General features: G+C 38.9%; 1 protein-coding gene across 1 annotated transcript; it reads left to right on the top strand.

The window, feature by feature from the left end:
- Positions 1 to 388: 388 nt before the first annotated feature.
- On the top strand, positions 389 to 13,400 carry LOC127426480 (uromodulin-like). Its single transcript, XM_051673333.1, has 11 exons — positions 389 to 482; positions 2,965 to 3,756; positions 3,854 to 3,940; positions 5,264 to 5,572; positions 6,413 to 6,618; positions 6,793 to 6,947; positions 7,157 to 7,405; positions 10,511 to 10,670; positions 11,306 to 11,372; positions 11,460 to 11,503; positions 13,139 to 13,400. The coding sequence occupies exons 1-10, from the start codon at positions 419 to 421 to the stop codon at positions 11,477 to 11,479; spliced, it is 2,109 nt and encodes a 702-aa protein (XP_051529293.1). The 5' UTR covers positions 389 to 418; the 3' UTR covers positions 11,480 to 11,503; positions 13,139 to 13,400.
- Positions 13,401 to 17,248: the final 3,848 nt, after the last annotated feature.

The following is a 17,248-nucleotide window of genomic DNA, read 5'->3' as shown; positions in this document are numbered from 1 at the left end:
TACAACAAGAGAATTACTTTTGTCAGAATATTGACTCAAGGTTAGTATGAATCATTAACTCCTTTGTTGTCTAGGATTATTGAAACTTAAGTTTAAATAATTACGAATCAAATCCTTCAATCACAGATATCGTGCGCACAGTTTGTGGTGTTCACCTGCCCTCGTGGAGAGGGTATAAATGTGTTCTCAGAGTTCCAGGACAAACCAACGAACAGGTGAGTCACTTTGGGCATTTTAATCAGGGTTACAACAGTAACGATGAAGCTGTTTTATGAACTATGACGTTTAAATGTGATTTTATTGTTTGATGTCATGTATTTGTCTCTATCATGATGGTTTCAGAGATTATTTCATATTTAATTTCTGTTTATTTCTGCAGATTGGATGATCAAAAGATCTAGTTACTAAGAAACTTAAGATGAAGAACAATCTGATGATTTTGGGTCTGTTTGTGATGACCGCGATTGTCACAGATGTCTCAGGTAAAGAAAGAAATTAATGATTTGAACTGTCATTTGAACATTAAGGTGTTTTTTCTGTTTTTGCTTTTATCATCCAACCTTTTTAGATAACTATTACTGTTTAACAAAAACATGATGATTCTTCATATTGCTGATGAGACAGTAACTACTATGATGGCATTTTAGTGCCACATTAAAATAATAAACAGATCTAAGATTTCATTATGAGATTGTTCATATATAAAGTTGTAATGTGAGAATAGAGTCATAAGTAAAGAAACATCAAAGTTAAGCCGATGTAGATGTAATTAATACTCTTAGAGTTGACCACTAGTTCCCATTTCAGATTGCCCAGCAGAAGCAGTTTCCTGAATGTTTCTCTGGTAATGCAGTAAAGATACTGTTTGAAATTCAGACGACGTCTGATCGACTTTAGTCACTGGAGATTTGTAGTAGTGGAATTTCAAACCGCATAATATTTACAGCTGTTTGTCATATTCTTTCTCTGGAATAAATTTAATTTCCTACATAATCCCTCCAGTGTCTGGATATTAATGATAACTCGGTGCTGAGGTGCTAAAAGACCATTGATTTCTTTGTTGGTAAATCTTGTTTTACAGAATATCCTTAAGTTCACATCTGTTTCTTGCAATGATTAAGGAGCAGCTTTTGCGGTCCAGTCCTATAGTGATAATCATGCCTTGTCTCATGATATACTGTATATTGATATTTTTTTCTTGAAATACTACTACTTTATTCACGCCACATTATAACTTTAATCTCAATTTTCTGACTTTATTCTCAAAATATTACTACTTTAATCTCATAATGTTATGTATTTATTCTGGAAATATTACTCTTTTTTTTTTTTTTTTGTGCCACTAAAACGTAAGTAACAAACTGTTGTACAAATACTATTTTCAACATTCGTGGACTAATTGAGCAGTTCATCTGGTATAATCTATCATTATTATAACATGTAATTTTATAGCTGTCAATCAATTGAAATTTTTAATTGCAATTAATCATTTGTATAAATATTTGCTGAGAAAGCTCCTGAAATGACAATAATTCAAAATATAATGATTAAATAATTATATATATATATATATACAAACACAATATATTATTAAAAAAATAATAATAATACAGATAATAAAAATGCATTACATTATTTTGGCACACAAGTAAACTATTAAAAAAGATAATACAAAAAGTGGCTTTAGAATACAATATATTGTTTATTTCCATATTATTTAACATCAAGTCAGTCACAGTCCTACAGTTCACAGCAATCCATTTTGCAACTGAATTTGTCAGTCAGTCCGAGATTTATTATAAGGGTTTGTTTAAGGACGCGTCAATGTACACCTGCATCAGACAGACACTTTGAGCGTCTCACTTTAGTTGCGTCACGTCATAAACATAAAATTTTTAGGTCGCTTGTGTCAAGTTAAACGTAGTTTAATACTTAGAAAAACACGTCTTGAGATCCCTGTGTTCTGATCTGCGCTCCATCAAGCTGTATTTGAACGCAAGAACGTGTTCTCATCTTGTGCTGTCTGCTGTCGGTGAGTGTGGTTTGTTCTCTGTATAAGATGTGTGTTGTCTATACAGCTGGAGTTTCACTTACTGCCCCCTGGAGAAAACAGGTGGAACTACAAGCTTCAATTGCTCAGATGGAAGGAATATTCCTTATTACGGTCCGGAGACATGATTAATTCCGTTAACTTTTGTAACATGTTATTTTTTTATAATTAATCGCACTGGATTAACACGTTAAATCGACAGCCGTAGTAATTTTATATTATTTTAATATATAATAATTTCATTATTATTTACAGTGGAGTCCAAAAATCTGAGACAACATTTAAAAGAGTATTCCCCATTTCATTAAAAATAAAGAAATTTAAGATTCCACGTTTCTAGGTCACTAACCAAATGTAGTTGAGTTAGTGACGTTGAGCATGTGAACTCCTTTGTAGACATTCTCAATTTCATGTTAATTTTTTAATTAAACTTTTCACTCAAATTTGACTTTTGGATCCCACTTTTACATTTTCCTTGTTATTATCAAACATTTATTTTACCAGGTTTAAGGTTAGATTAATATTTTAACCAGATTGTGATTTAAAATCTGCCTTCGAACAGTATGGCCAAAATGACCAAGTTGGTATAGCTGCCGGCTATGGGGGCGGAATCTCCAAAAGACGGCGGAGTTACTCCAAAAGGGGGCAGGGTTACTACAAAAGGGGGTGTCACTTCCACTCCTTAGGGTTAGGGAAAGTGTTAGGATAAGGGCTTCCTATATCTTTAATGGTGATTTGGAGCTCATGCCCCTTTATGGAGCTATGCCTGCAGCTATACCCTTCTCAAAATGACAGCACATAACATTTTAGCAAATGCAACACACACAAAACAAGGACAAAAATATTGAGGCTAACTACACATTAAAGCTCTGTTTTCTGTTTAAAATTCTTATGTCCACATTTCTGTCTGCCAGGTGTGGTTGTGACTCACTGTAATGCGTGTCACGAGCGCTCGACCTGCGTCCCTGTGCTCAAACCTGGTCAGTCGGCTTCCACCGCGACGTCTTTTAACTGCTCCTGCTCGAAGGGTTTCGCTGGTAATGGGATAACCTGTTTCAACATCACCGCCTGCAGTGGGGCAGGCTCACCGTGCTGTAGTCATGGATACCGCTGGACAGTTGAGCAGGGCTGTGTGGACATTGACGAATGCACCGCCACTCAGAGTCCGTGTGTGGCTCCACTCAATTGTGAAAATATGCCCGGGTCATTCGCATGTCTGTTACCCCCGGTCAATGCCAACCCCACCTCCAACCCGCGGTCGGTGCAGTTCAGCTGCGGGAACACCGTGTGCAACCTTGGCCAGGACTGCATCACCGTCAATGGCCAGCTGCGCTGTGCTGACCCCTGCCAGCGTTACACTGCCCTAGATGAACCTTGGCGTGCCACCAACTTCAAGACTGATGGCAACGTTCACTGTGACCTCGGTGTAAACTGGCAGGGCTGGTACAGGCTTTTCCTGAACAGCGCCAGCGTGCAGATGCCGGAGCGATGCATCGCCTCACAGATGAGTGGAACCCACGCGCCCCTCTGGCTCAAGAGCCCACATCCCATCACCTCAGATGGCGTAGTCTACAGTAACATTTGTGGAAACTGGACAAATGGCTGTTGTAGCTTTGAGTTCCCCATCCACATCAAGGCCTGTCCAGGAAACTACTACGTCTACAAGTTCATCAAGCCACCCATTTGCTTCCTGGCATATTCTGCAGGTAACTCATGACCCTTGTGAAGTTCACTTGCTCCTGATGAGTCTCCTAAGTCTCATTTAAGGGCCCTTATTGAGTCTTTCTCCATTGTATCTGTCAGATATCAACACTAAGGTGTGTAGCACCTGCAGAGATGGGACATCCTGTGTCAGCGAGGACAAGATCAACTGGAGGTGTGAAGCACAAGGTGAGAACATTTAAAACAATGTGTGTGCATAACAAACATAAGTATTGCTGATACTGTGTGTTTTTATATCCTAAGCCAGGTCAGTTTAGTGTTTAAAAACAGCAGGGCAATCATTACAGGCCTTTTACTCTTGGTATATTTACAATGGTAGGGTTGTCAACTTTTCACCAAATTCATTTGAGAACTTCAATACAAGACGCTCCGTCCTTGAGTGTTTTGCCGCTTAAATATGAGACAATGGGCATCCTGTACAGGATCTTCATTTCGGTGATTCATGGCTATAACTCCTTGCAGGAATTGAACCAGTAACCTTCCAGCCCTGAGATTTAACGACTTCACCACCACACATGGTATAGAATCGTGTCTACAGATATAACTGAACTCTTACAAAGAACGTCAGATTCTAGTTAACACACCAAAAGTCAACATGAAATCAAAATCGACTCTGTTTACTTTCTTAATACACATTCTTTGTATTATTGTGCACAATTCAACCGTGGACGTTATTCTAAAGATATAAAATGTTTGTCTTTATAATCTTTGACCATATAATAACTTGCTCCACTTCTGAAATGACTTTCCTTTTCGGCTGACATCACCTAGACTGCACGGGTTATTGTTAACCAAAAGCCAAATTGCTACAGTATTTAGGCATTATATTAGACTAATGTTGAAGGTGATGCATCCTTTATAAAATCTTGCCAATAGTTAATGTAGTAATGTAAGGGTGTCTAACAATAATATAATATGGATAACAGCAGTAATGGCAGATAGCGTTTCCACCGGGATATGTGGAGATGCTCTGGGGGGTGAACTCAACCTTCATCCTCCACAAGCACTTTTCCACCGTCAGGCTGACAGTCCTGATCAGGGTAAGTAACGGTTCTAGTAGCATTTCCACATCATTTACGGTTCGGTGTGATTACAAACCGTTCCTGGCCCGGATTTCTCAGTGTGGTTAGCTAACCGATTGGTCACTTGCCCGTTCTAATCCAGATTTCTCAGCACCAGGTTCCGCAACAGGAACCGCTCGGCCTGATGGTGGAAAATCTTCCCAAGTCCCGGTTAAAAAGCCTCCTCCAAAGTGTGTGCCAACAGTGTTTCAGCAGCAAACTTGCATTCAGTTCTGACTCCATTCTGGTGTAAAACTTAACACTTTACCCAACTTTACACCTTCCAATCAGTTCCTGATAGATAACATCAAGTCTTATCCTACATTGTTCTCATTGAATATCCTGTTTCAATCAGAAATGTGTCATATTACAGAATTAAATTGTGAACACTCTTTCATGTTGACTTTAAGCTGTTGTGTTTGTGTGGCAGATCCGGTGCGTCTGTCGGCTGGGCCACACGTGTGTGCCGGGCGAGTAGAACTCAATCACAGCGGACGTTGGGGGACTGTATGCGATGACGACTGGAACATGAACGCTGCTGCGGTGGTTTGCAGGCAGCTGGGGTGTGGTCGGCCTCTCTCGGCCCCTGTGAACGGACAATTTGGCCCCGGCAGCGGCCCCATCTGGATGGACAACACAAACTGTCTGGGCTCTGAGAGACACCTGAGCCAGTGCAAACACAACGGATATGAGAAACACAACTGTGGACACTACGAGGATGCTGGTGTTGTCTGTGAAGGTAGCCAAACACATCTGTCTGCAACCAGCACTTACCTTAACTAGTGGTGTTTATCAAGTAAAATATCAGTATTACTATTGCTCGTAATGATTTAAACTTCAGCGTGTCCTTTAAATTGTCATGCAGTATATGTGCTCCAGACATGAACGAAAACTCAAATCATGTACAGGTATATTGTTGAGGAGAGGTGTGCTTTTACTTTATTAAGAGATCACACCATTTTCACCTGAAAAAAACCCTATAGACTTACATTGAAGAAGGGAATCCAATCAGATCTAGTGAGCAGAATATCACAGAGACTTCCACTTGAACCAGTAAGAAACCACCAACAACACCCTAGCGATTATGTAGGAATACCCTAACAACAAGGGGTTAAATTGGGCCGCTTTTAGGGTCCCCATCACCTCTAAAATCCCTATTTAACCACTGCTAACAACCAGCCAAAAAATGCTAGTATCCATTTACATTTATGCATTTGGTAGATGCTTTTATCCAAAGTGACTTATTACAGGGACAATCCCCTCGGAGAAACCTGAAGTTAATTGCCTTGCACTGTGGTGGTGGCTGTGGGGGTTGAACCGGCAACCTTCTGCTTACAAGTTCTCTGCTTTAGCCCACTATGACACCACCACACACATCCACCTAGCAATACCCAAGCAATCATCCAGAACACCCTCGTAATGCACGAAAAACCATTCACGTCACCCCAGCATCATGGCAGCGAGCACCACTGTAGAGATACAATAGATGGACAAACACTAGTTTTACTTTATTATTATAATGCAGATGTTATATCAGGTTCATGGATTAAATAAATCTCTCTCTCTCTCTCTGTCTTAGAGCCCAGTCCGCCCCCCATGCTGGTGTTAGTGTGTGAACAGACCCTGATCAGGGTGGGTCTGCCGCTTCTACACATCGTCCCTGAGCCACTCAACACCACGTCAGGTCACATGGCCGATCCCAACTGCATCGCCCAGCGTAAGACCAACGGCACTGTGTGGTATGAGGTCACCCGCAGGAGTGGAGCTTGTGGGAATGTGCTGAGGGTGAGAATTCTATTCATCATTCAGATTATTGATCACAAATATTTCAATTTGTCCCGTTATATTATAATTCTACTTATTTCCTTCTGTAATGAATGTTGGGTGAACTATTCCTTTATACTCTTTTGTAGTAAAATATGTCATCTATTTATTTAGGTTTTTATTGTGTTTTCACAGACCAACACAACACACGCTGTCTTCTCAAACACACTGTTCTTGTATCCTGCTAAAGCGGGAAGTAATTTCTCCCTGCCGTCCGGGTTTCCATTCTCCTGTGTGTATCCTCTGGATTCTCAGACCAGCATGGATCTAGCAGTCAGACCGTACCTGTCGTGAGTACCTGACAAACATTTAACTGGTACAAACAGCGTTTGCAAATCAATAATGCTTTCATGTGCCAACTACTTGAATTAAACGCATGCTCTGATTGGCTGCTGTTTTGTCACTTTGTGCGACGTTTACAGTTGTTACAACACCTGGTTACAACATGCAACGTTCTCTGATGAAAATCACGACTCTAACTCTATGTTGTTTGTGTCAGAATGCAGGAAATGGGCGTGGTTGCTTTAGGAACTGGCGCCAGCGCCTCCATGTCCCTGTACCGCAACAGCAGTTTCCTGGAGTCATACCCAGCAGGCGTGGTCGTTCTGCCCGTGGGGTCTCCACTGCACGTGGGCATCAGGGTGGCAGAGGTGGAGGCAGAACGCTTTGTGGTCATCGTGGAGGAGTGTTACATCACACAAACAGCAAACGCTGATGATCTGCAGAGATACGTCATCATTCACAACCGGTCTGTTTTTACATATTCAGAATGTTTCTGATTGTGTTTACTGTTGGTGTAATGCATTGAAATGCCACCATCAGTAGTTCTGTTCTCAAACCTACTGTGCCATCTTGCTCTCCACTGACTACATAGGCAATTAACTTCCAAGGGGCTGTTCACACATATCATCCCATCCCTACTATAGGCAGCTTACTAGGTTCCGGAACAGAACTTGTATCTTGTAGAGGTAGACCGGTATATCGGTTTTACCGATTAATCTGTGCCGATAGTTGCTTTTTGGAACTGTCATTATCGGCAAAAATCTATGCTGATAGTTTCCGATATACATTTTTTTATTCCTTTGTGTTCCTCTGTTGCCAGCGCTGGTGGATTCTACAGTATTACAGCGGCCTCTAGAAATAAAACAATCTTTGGGAATTTGCTGTATCTGAATCTTTCATCACTGACAATATTCATTTATACAGGTGCATCTCAATAAATTAGAATGTCGTGGAAAAGTTCATTTATTTCAGTAATTCAACTCAGATTGTGAAACTCGTGTATTAAATAAATTCAGTGCACACAGACTGAAGTAGTTTAAGTCTTTGGTTCTTTTAATTGTGATGATTTTGGCTCACATTTAACAAAAACCCACCAATTCACTATCTCAAAAAATTAGAATACATCATAAGACCAATAAAAAAAAACATTTTTAGTGAATTGTTGGCCTTCTGGAAAGTATGTTCATTTACTGTATATGTACTCAATATTTGGTAGGGGCTCCTTTTGCTTTAATTACTGCCTCAATTCGGCGTGGCATGGAGGTGATCAGTTTGTGGCACTGCTGAGGTGGTATGGAAGCCCAGGTTTCTTTGACAGTGGCCTTCAGCTCATCTGCATTTTTTGGTCTCTTGTTTCTCATTTTCCTCTTGACAATACCCCATAGATTCTCTGTGGGGTTCAGGTCTGGTGAGTTTGCTGGCCAGTCAAGCACACCAACACCACTGGTGTCATTTAACCAACTTTTGGTGCTTTTGGCAGTGTGGGCAGGTGCCAAATCCTGCTGGAAAATGAAATCAGCATCTTTAAAAAGCTGGTCAGCAGAAGGAAGCATGAAGTGCTCCAGAATTTCTTGGTAAACGGGTGCAGTGACTTTGGTTATCAAAAAACACAATGGACCAACACCAGCAGATGACATTGCACCCCAAATCATCACAGACTGTGGAAACTTAACACTGGACTTCAAGCAACTTGGGCTATGAGCTTCTCCACCCTTCCTCCAGACTCTAGGACCTTGGTTTCCAAATGAAATACAAAACTTGCTCTCATCTGAAAAGAGGACTTTGGACCACTGGGCAACAGTCCAGTTCTTCTTCTCCTTAGCCCAGGTAAGACGCCTCTGACGTTGTCTGTGGTTCAGGAGTGGCTTAACAAGAGGAATACGACAACTGTAGCCAAATTCCTTGACACGTCTGTGTGTGGTGGCTCTTGATGCCTTGACCCCAGCCTCAGTCCATTCCTTGTGAAGTTCACCCAAATTCTTGAATCGATTTTGCTGGACAATCATAAGGCTGCGGTTCTCTCGGTTGGTTGTGCATCTTTTTCTTCCACACTTTTTCCTTCCACTCAACTTTCTGTTAACATGCTTGGATACAGCACTCTGTGAACAGCCAGCTTCTTTGGCAATGAATGTTTGTGGCTTACCCTCCTTGTGAAGGGTGTCAATGATTGTCTTCTGGACAACTGTCAGATCAGCAGTCTTCCCCATGATTGTGTAGCCTAGTGAACCAAACTGAGAGACCATTTTGAAGGCTCAGGAAACCTTTGCAGGTGTTTTGAGTTGATTAGCTGATTGGCATGTCACCATATTCTAATTTTTTGAGATAGTGAATTGGTGGGTTTTTGTTAAATGTGAGCCAAAATCATCACAATTAAAAGAACCAAAGACTTAAACTACTTCAGTCTGTGTGCATTGAATTTATTTAATACACGAGTTTCACAATTTGAGTTGAATTACTGAAATAAATGAACCTTTCCACGACATTCTAATTTATTGAGATGCACCTGTATTTGTATCCTCACTTCAGTGCATATAACGTTATTTTGGTTAGATAATCAAGTGTTCTAAATTAAAGCGAGGGCATGTAAAAAAAACAAAAAAAAAACATTTACTATGGAAACATGCTTCCGTCAGCACATACATCATGTCTCCAGCTTCATGGATAATAATAAACCATATTCCTCATTAAACCTCATCTGGTGAATATATAGGCTATAAAATAAGAGTCTCTTGTGTGTTTTGGGCTTATTTAGAGATAAAAGTCCCACATTCTGCTCCAAATCTTCAGTCAAATAATTTTGTATAGCACTTTTCACAACACAGCTTTACAGAAGATCATGCATTAACAGAAAATGAAACTGTAATATCTATAATGTCTTATAGTCGTCATTGTGTAGTTTGATTAAATACGATTGTGAATTGTTTAAAAATAAGTAATTAAATAATAATTGTATTTATAACCCCAGAGAGCAAGCCAAAGGCGACTGTGGCAAGGAACACAAAACTCCATAAGATGTTGATTAATGGAGAAAAATAACCTTGAGAGAAACCAGACTCACTGTGGGGGTCAGTTCCCCTCTGACTAACATCATGAATATAATGACAATATTACTTATGTATTGCAAGTCATGGTTTAAAATTATTAAACTAAGTAAGTGTTAAGGGCCAGTGTTTAAACAAAGATTTTGTATGAACTGTAAGATTAATGACTAATGTCTTTGAAGTTCATCCTGGATTAACTGCAGAAGTTCACATTGATGCATTGTTCTTTGTTAGTTGGCTGATGAAGGGTTTATTGGGTTATAAGTTATTATTGGGATTTTGGTTGAACAATAAACTGCATCTGGGATTTTAGACTCTTGTAGCCCCTATGTCTGTGTCCATCACGGTAACAAAAATAACTAAACTAAAAATCCATTTAAAACTAGCATTAATCAGTTATCTGCATTTCCCACCTCTTTAGATATCGTATCGGCAAAATCCACAATCGGTTGTCCTCTAGTACCTTCTCTTTGCTCAGTTTCAGATGTGATCATGTGATTTGTTCATTTGTGACTTGTGTCTTCTGTCAGGTGTCCGAGCGACAGTCACATGGTGTTGATGTTGGAGAACGGCGTATCTTTACGCGTGCGGTTCACAGCTCTGCTCTTCCTGTACCCGCGCAGCTATAATGACATGTTCCTCCACTGCGGCCTCAGTCTGTGTGATCGCACGTCTGAATCCTGCTCAACAGTATGCTTCTGTTTACACTCGCTCCCTTTAAAGTCAACACCACATCAAAACTCACTATATTTACTTGGCACATGCACATGGTCTGATTGTGAATGATTCATCAGTGAACATGTTTCCAATGAAGAAAAATTGTCTTTGTAATCTTTAGTCAAATGGTAGTATATTTTCTCCGCTTCTGAAATGACTTTCCTTTTCAGCTGATGTCATTAATCTTCCATTTAGAGACACTTTACACCATACAGTCAATTCCACATGAATACAGTCATGTCACATCCTGCCGTTTAGAATATCCAGACATGTGTTTTGCTGCTTGTTCAGTTTATTTCATTGAAATGAGCTAATTGAGTGCAATCCATTTAAAGTTGTAAGTGGAGGTTTACTTAATTAGTTTGTGTTTGGACTACATGAATAATTTAGCTGGAAATGCTCAAATGCAATTCCTAATGGACGACATGCATTGTAATTTGATTCAAGCATACATTTTTTTTATTTAATATGTATTTTGTTTCGTTGCATCTATCATATGTGAGATTTCAAAAAGAGTTGTATTTTTCTTTCACACATACTGAAATTAGAGTTATTAATTATACAGTTGTTCTTTGATAAACATTTGATCATTTTCTGTCTCTTTATAGAAATGTTTGACGCGAAGCGTTCGTTCAATAAACAGCCACAAATCTGTCACTGTTGGACCGATCACTTGTAAGTCACCATTTTTATATCTGAAGAGATATTAGGACATCAAATATAATCTCAAATATTAAACTGTTTGTGTCATTTGTGTGTCAGGGATGAAGGACGGACAGTAAAATATTCCGGAGCAGATTTCACCGGTCAGACATCATTCTTTCACTCCAAATTATTCTGTTATGTTTGTTTAATCCTTTAAGCTCTGAAGGTGTTTTTAAAGATTTCCTGTTTCAGTGGCATACCCAAAATTAAAGACTTAAAAATTCAAAAAAATCAAGGAGGGTCAAGTGTTTGGTGTCATTGTAAAGAAAACTTTTTAATTTTTTTCATATAGATTATGATACATTCAGCCTAAGAAACTGCTGACAAACCACTAAACAACTTGACTTTTTTTATATATATATATATATTTCTGATTTGATACTATATATCTTTGGGTGTAAATAAGATGGCTTTGAAAAACTGCTTTTGTTTTGTTCCCAATCATGTCAACTGTATCTGAGAAACATTATGTGTTGATACGACAAAGCAATCAAAAGTTATAGCATTACAGAATATAATTTATCCTAGTGTCCAAAAGCCTCTCTAAACAAATAAAACATAATAATTGTACATAAGAACTAATTATACATGCAAACACAACAATGACTAAAGGTTTGTATAGCATGCAGACATGATTTTAATAATGAGATTTCACAGAATGAGTTTCATTCTGTGTCATTTGAGTCATCATTGAGTCTGTGTCATGTATTTGGCGCCATCTCCTGGTGGTCATATGTAACATTGTGCTTCATTGTGGATTATCTAATGATCTATGCATCTGATTACCTTGTGTGTGGACTCATTTGAAAGATAATCACCTCCAGGGCCTGGGTATCTCAGCGAGTAAAGACGCTGACTACCACCCCTGGAGTCGCGAGTTTGAATCCAGGGTGTGCTGAGTGACTCCAGCCAGGTCTCCCAAGTGACCAAATTGGCCCGGTTGCTAGGGAGGGTAGAGTCACATGGGGTAACCTCCTTGTGGTCGCTATAATGTGGTTCTCGCTTTCGGTGGGGTGTGTGGTGAGTTGTGCGTGGATGCCGCGGAGAATAGCGTGAAGCCTCCAAACACGCTACGTCTCCGTGGTAACGTGCTCAACAAGTCACGTGATAAGATGCGTGGATTGATGGTCTCAGACGCAGAGGCAACTGAGATTCATCCTCCGGCACATCGATTGAGGCGAGTCACTACACCACCACGAGGACTTAAAAGCACACTGGGAATTGGGCATTCCAAATTGGGGAGAAAATATAAAAAGATAATCACCTCCTCTAAGTAACTGTATGTGATATTTTATGTTCTATTTATTTTTCCTGAAGTTACAAGTGAAAACGCAGCATATTAGCAACACCAGCAAAAATGTCAAAGACATATCCTTAGCTATTACTTACTATATTTTTGTCTGAGTAAAACTAATCTGGTTGTATTCTACTCTTTGAGAGCTTTCCAACAACATATGACACATGACTATTTGAACAGTTTGATGTTTTTTCTGATTGCAATAATATGTACAGTGCAAAATTATTAATAAAAAATCAAAACTGAACACTTCTGATTTATCAGTTTTGATCATAATGTCTACATGCATTGTGATGTAGAGCTTCTAAACTTTCAAACGATACCTATTTTGTGTTGGTCAAGACTGTATTTATTAATATTTTGTTTAAAGGGTTAAAGCACATACAGTAAATTCATCATTAATTACAATGTTATAAACTTATTTTTTCTCTTTTTTTAGGATCAAAATCATTTGCTGTGACTCGACACATTTCCATCTTTACTCAATGACATCTCGGGAAATTTCACAATCAATTGGAAAACATTTCTGATTTTACAACAATTTATTTATGATAATAAAATTTGTGATTATAATGTGAAGATATTCTAGATCAATTGTACTTTTTTTTTAAAATTATTAATATTTGATTACTTTTTACTCTGTGTGTTTGTTTACAGTATATTTATTTTCTGTATACTGCTCAGTAAATGTGAACTGCTTTCTTTACATTAAACTTTATTTAGCAACATCTGTGTTCAGCAAATTATTTGAAGGTTTTGAGCATGACGAATCTCTCATTTGGTTTTGCTGATGTCTTCACACCCATTTACAGTTGTATGTTGTACACAACATCAAAGAGTGCTCACTAAAATCTGGTTTATTTTTGTGGTGGAGAATCACTGTAAAACATTTAAAACACGAGTGTTAAATAATGAATTGCTTTAGCAGTGAGTGTGTCCTGTAGCTTCATTTATAATCAGCAGAGAGCGACACAACCAGCAGAACCACTGATACAGTTTCTGAAATGGAACAAGCGTTCCAGATTTTAAAGTATATTGAGCTCAAACTTCTGAAAATTAGGCTGTGTTTAATTGCTATAATTACAGTGTCTGTGGCTCTGCTAATAGACTACTTCACTTTTAAGACTGCTAGTTTGACTTTTACACATCTGCAGTCAGTTTAATGTGTTTAATACTGTGATGTCAGACTTCATTGTAAATCATGCTCTGAATCCAGTCTGTTTTATTTGAAAATCACGTGAACGGTCTGATTATCACAGCTCAGGGCATGAAATACAGTGTGCTCTGAGAGCACTAGTGAATATGCTTTACTAATACATTACATTCTAGTTCAATGCAAATGTTTAATAATGCAGAATCTGCAGGATTTCTTCTTTTCATGGCCTTTTACGTAACTTCTTTGTGTTAAAATCTTTTCAAAGTGTTCTCAGATTGCTGTACCCCTCTGTATATGTGCAGTTATGAAAGGATTTTGAGAAGGAAACGTCTAGAATGTGATGTAAAGATGGAACACAATGAGCTGAAGGTTTGTGCTTTATTTCTCTCACACACTCATTTGGGTGTGGCATCACGCCAGAAGTCCTAGTGTGTAATTTCAGCAGAATCACAGATTCAAAAACTCACGCTTGTGTAACGACCCGTCACGTGGCTCTGAGGGTCTCTGCCGTATTGAGTTGAAACAACATTAAATGTAGATGTGAACATTCATTACATTCATTTAATGCTGGAATTCTATAATCATACAGAACTATATTTGTGTGATAGGTGTTTGAAAACTATAAAACATCGGTTCTGAGTGACTGTGCAGTTGATTCAGTGTTCTTCTGGATTAGAGATGCAAACTTTACACCATGTGAATAGTTGTGTCTTTAGTGACCCGGGACCTCATTCCACCCCCTGTCCCTCAACCCCTCTTTAGTATTTCTCAATCTCTCTCTTATAAATAGTCTAACACACACAAAAAAGCCAAAATTGCAACATTAAAAAGAATTATGGTTTAAGTACCAAAAGTGTATAGGGACATGAGGGACCTGAGGTATGTAAGTGTCTTTATTTTTCTTTTTTTTTCGCATTTCCATAAATTATAGATTATTTAATATCTATATATGTTTACTATCACAGGATATCTATTTGTTTATTACAAGAGAAATGAGTACTATATCCATACAAATAAATACTATATAATGTTGATTTTCTATGAAACAATGAATTCTCAATAATACACATACATATTACACTTGTTATTTCTTACTCAAGGTGGCGCTGATGTTTCACTGATTGATTTAATTTACATTTGACACTGATGTTTGATGAAGAAACAGCACTGAAGTAAACTATAGCAAGTTTAACAGTATAATATGACTATTGTCATTTGTGTGTACGACTGAAATAAAGTTGTGCATATATTTAGACTCAAGTGCCTTAGAAAATACATATGTGTAACTTGCGTGTAGTTTGTGTAAATTATGTGTTCTGTAACTCATGTAATGTTTTTGAAAGTTGCATCTCATGAAATTTCAGTGTTAAAGTAATGAATCCTGTTCTAGATTTTTCCTGATTTGTTGCATTTTCTCTTTGAGTTATAAAAATAAAACATCAAAATAAATTGTATTATATTCTTTCTGATTGTCTTGAAAACATTTTGAAAATTTGACACTATCTGGTCATTTTGTGCATCCATTTTGTATAGATATACACCGATCGGCCACAACATGAAAACCACCTGCCTAATATGGTGTAGGTCCCCCTCGTGCTCTGACCCATCGAGGCATGGACTCTATAAGACCCCTGAATGTGTCCTGTGGTATCTGGCACCAAGACATTAGCAGCAGATCCTTCAAGTCCTGTAAGTTGCGAGGTGGAGCCGCTGTGGATCAGACTTGTTGTTCTAGCACATCTCACAGATGCTCAATCGGACTGAGATCTGGGGAATTTGGGGATCAAGGCAACACCTTGAACTCTTCATCATGTTCCTCAAACCATTCCAGAACAATGTGTGCAGTGTGCATTATCCTGCTGAAAGAGGCCACTGCCATCAGGGTATACCACTGCCATGAAGAGGTGTACCTGGTCTGCAATGATGTTTAGGTAGGTGACACGTGTCAAATTGACGTCCACATGAATGGGCGGACCCAGGGTTTCCCAGCAGAACATTGCCCAGAGCATCACACTCCCTCTGCCAGCTTGTCATCTTCTCACATTGCATCCTGGTGCCATCTCTTCCCGAGGTAAACGGTGCACATGTACACGGCCGTCCACGTGATGTAGAAGAAAACGGGACTCATTGGACCAAGGTCCAGTTCTGATGCTCGCGTACCCATTGTAGGTGCTTTCAATGGTGGACAGGGGTCATCATGGGCACTCTGACCGGTCTGTGGCTACACAGCCCCATACACAGCAGGGTGTGATGCACTGTGTGTTGTGACATATTCCTCCCGTAACCATCATTAACATTTTCTGTGACTTGTGCCACAGTAGACCTTCTGACAGATCAAACGGGATAGCCTTCATTGCCCTCACGCATCGATGAGCCTTGGGCACCCAACACCCTGTCGACGGTTTGTGGTTTGTCCCTCTTCGGACCACTGTCGGTAGGTACTCCCCACTGCTGACCGGGAGCATCCCACAAGCCTTGCCGTTTCAGAGATGACCATAACAATTTCACCTTTATCAAAGTCTCTCAGGTCTTTACTCCTGCCCATTTCTCCTGCATTCAACATGTTGACTACGAGAACTGATTGTTCTCTTACCATCTAATCTACCCAGACCTTGTTAGGAGATGATCAACGTTTATTCGCTTCACCTGTGAGGGATCATAATGTTTTGGCTCACTGGTGTATGTAAGAGTGTTTGGTGAAATTCCTGTGCATTTAAGGGTTAATACTATAAGCAATAGTTATAGTGATGCTTAACATACACTGCTAAAAATATGATGATAAAGCCATTTTTGATTAGACACAAAGGCATATAATAATAATAAGGTCATAATACACTTTCAGGAAAAAAAGGTACTGTTAAAGGTACAAAGCCGTCACTGGTGGGTACACTTGTTTTACCCTTAAGAAGACAAAAAAGGTACTTATTTTTGTTTGTTTTTTCTCAGAGGAGCAAAACATATAAATGTACCTATAAAAGTACACAATAAGTCCTTAGGGTACAATTATGTACCCAAAAGGAGTTATACATTTGAACTAGAGGTACAAAAAAGGTCCATTGTACTGTATCTTAAACGGTACTTTTTTGAGAGTGTAAAAACAAATTCTCTTGAATTAAGGCTTTATGTTAAAGGTTGCACAGCTTGCACATTTTGTGGTGAATTGTTCATATCTTCTGTGTAGATTTGTTGTTAAAGGAAGAAATTCCAGATGTGACCATGTCATTTCATAACTACACTTTATAAAGAGAGAAAAAGACAATTAACTGAAGAAAATGACTTCACATTAACCAGGAGAAAATTAGAGAAAGTGACAGAGGCAGAGAGAGAGAGAGAGAGAGAGAGAGATGGTTGAGTTTTAACTCTCTCTCTCTCTGTCTTTCTCACACACTCTCA

Source organism: Myxocyprinus asiaticus, chromosome 35 (assembly GCF_019703515.2).
Source record: "Myxocyprinus asiaticus isolate MX2 ecotype Aquarium Trade chromosome 35, UBuf_Myxa_2, whole genome shotgun sequence".
In the NCBI taxonomy this organism is placed as follows: domain Eukaryota; kingdom Metazoa; phylum Chordata; class Actinopteri; order Cypriniformes; family Catostomidae; genus Myxocyprinus; species Myxocyprinus asiaticus.
Note: the sequence above shows the minus strand (reverse complement) of the source record. Positions and strands in the feature narration are given on the sequence as shown.

Bases quoted from the DNA above. Each gene is read 5' to 3' on its own strand.
- LOC127426480 (XM_051673333.1), top strand. From the start codon at position 419: ATGAAGAACAATCTGATGATTTTGGGTCTGTTTGTGATGACCGCGATT. The intron at 5,573-6,412 runs GTAGCCAAACAC...TCTCTGTCTTAG, and splicing joins TGCTGGTGTTGTCTGTGAAG to AGCCCAGTCCGCCCCCCATG. The intron at 10,671-11,305 runs GTATGCTTCTGT...GTCTCTTTATAG, and splicing joins CGTCTGAATCCTGCTCAACA to AAATGTTTGACGCGAAGCGT.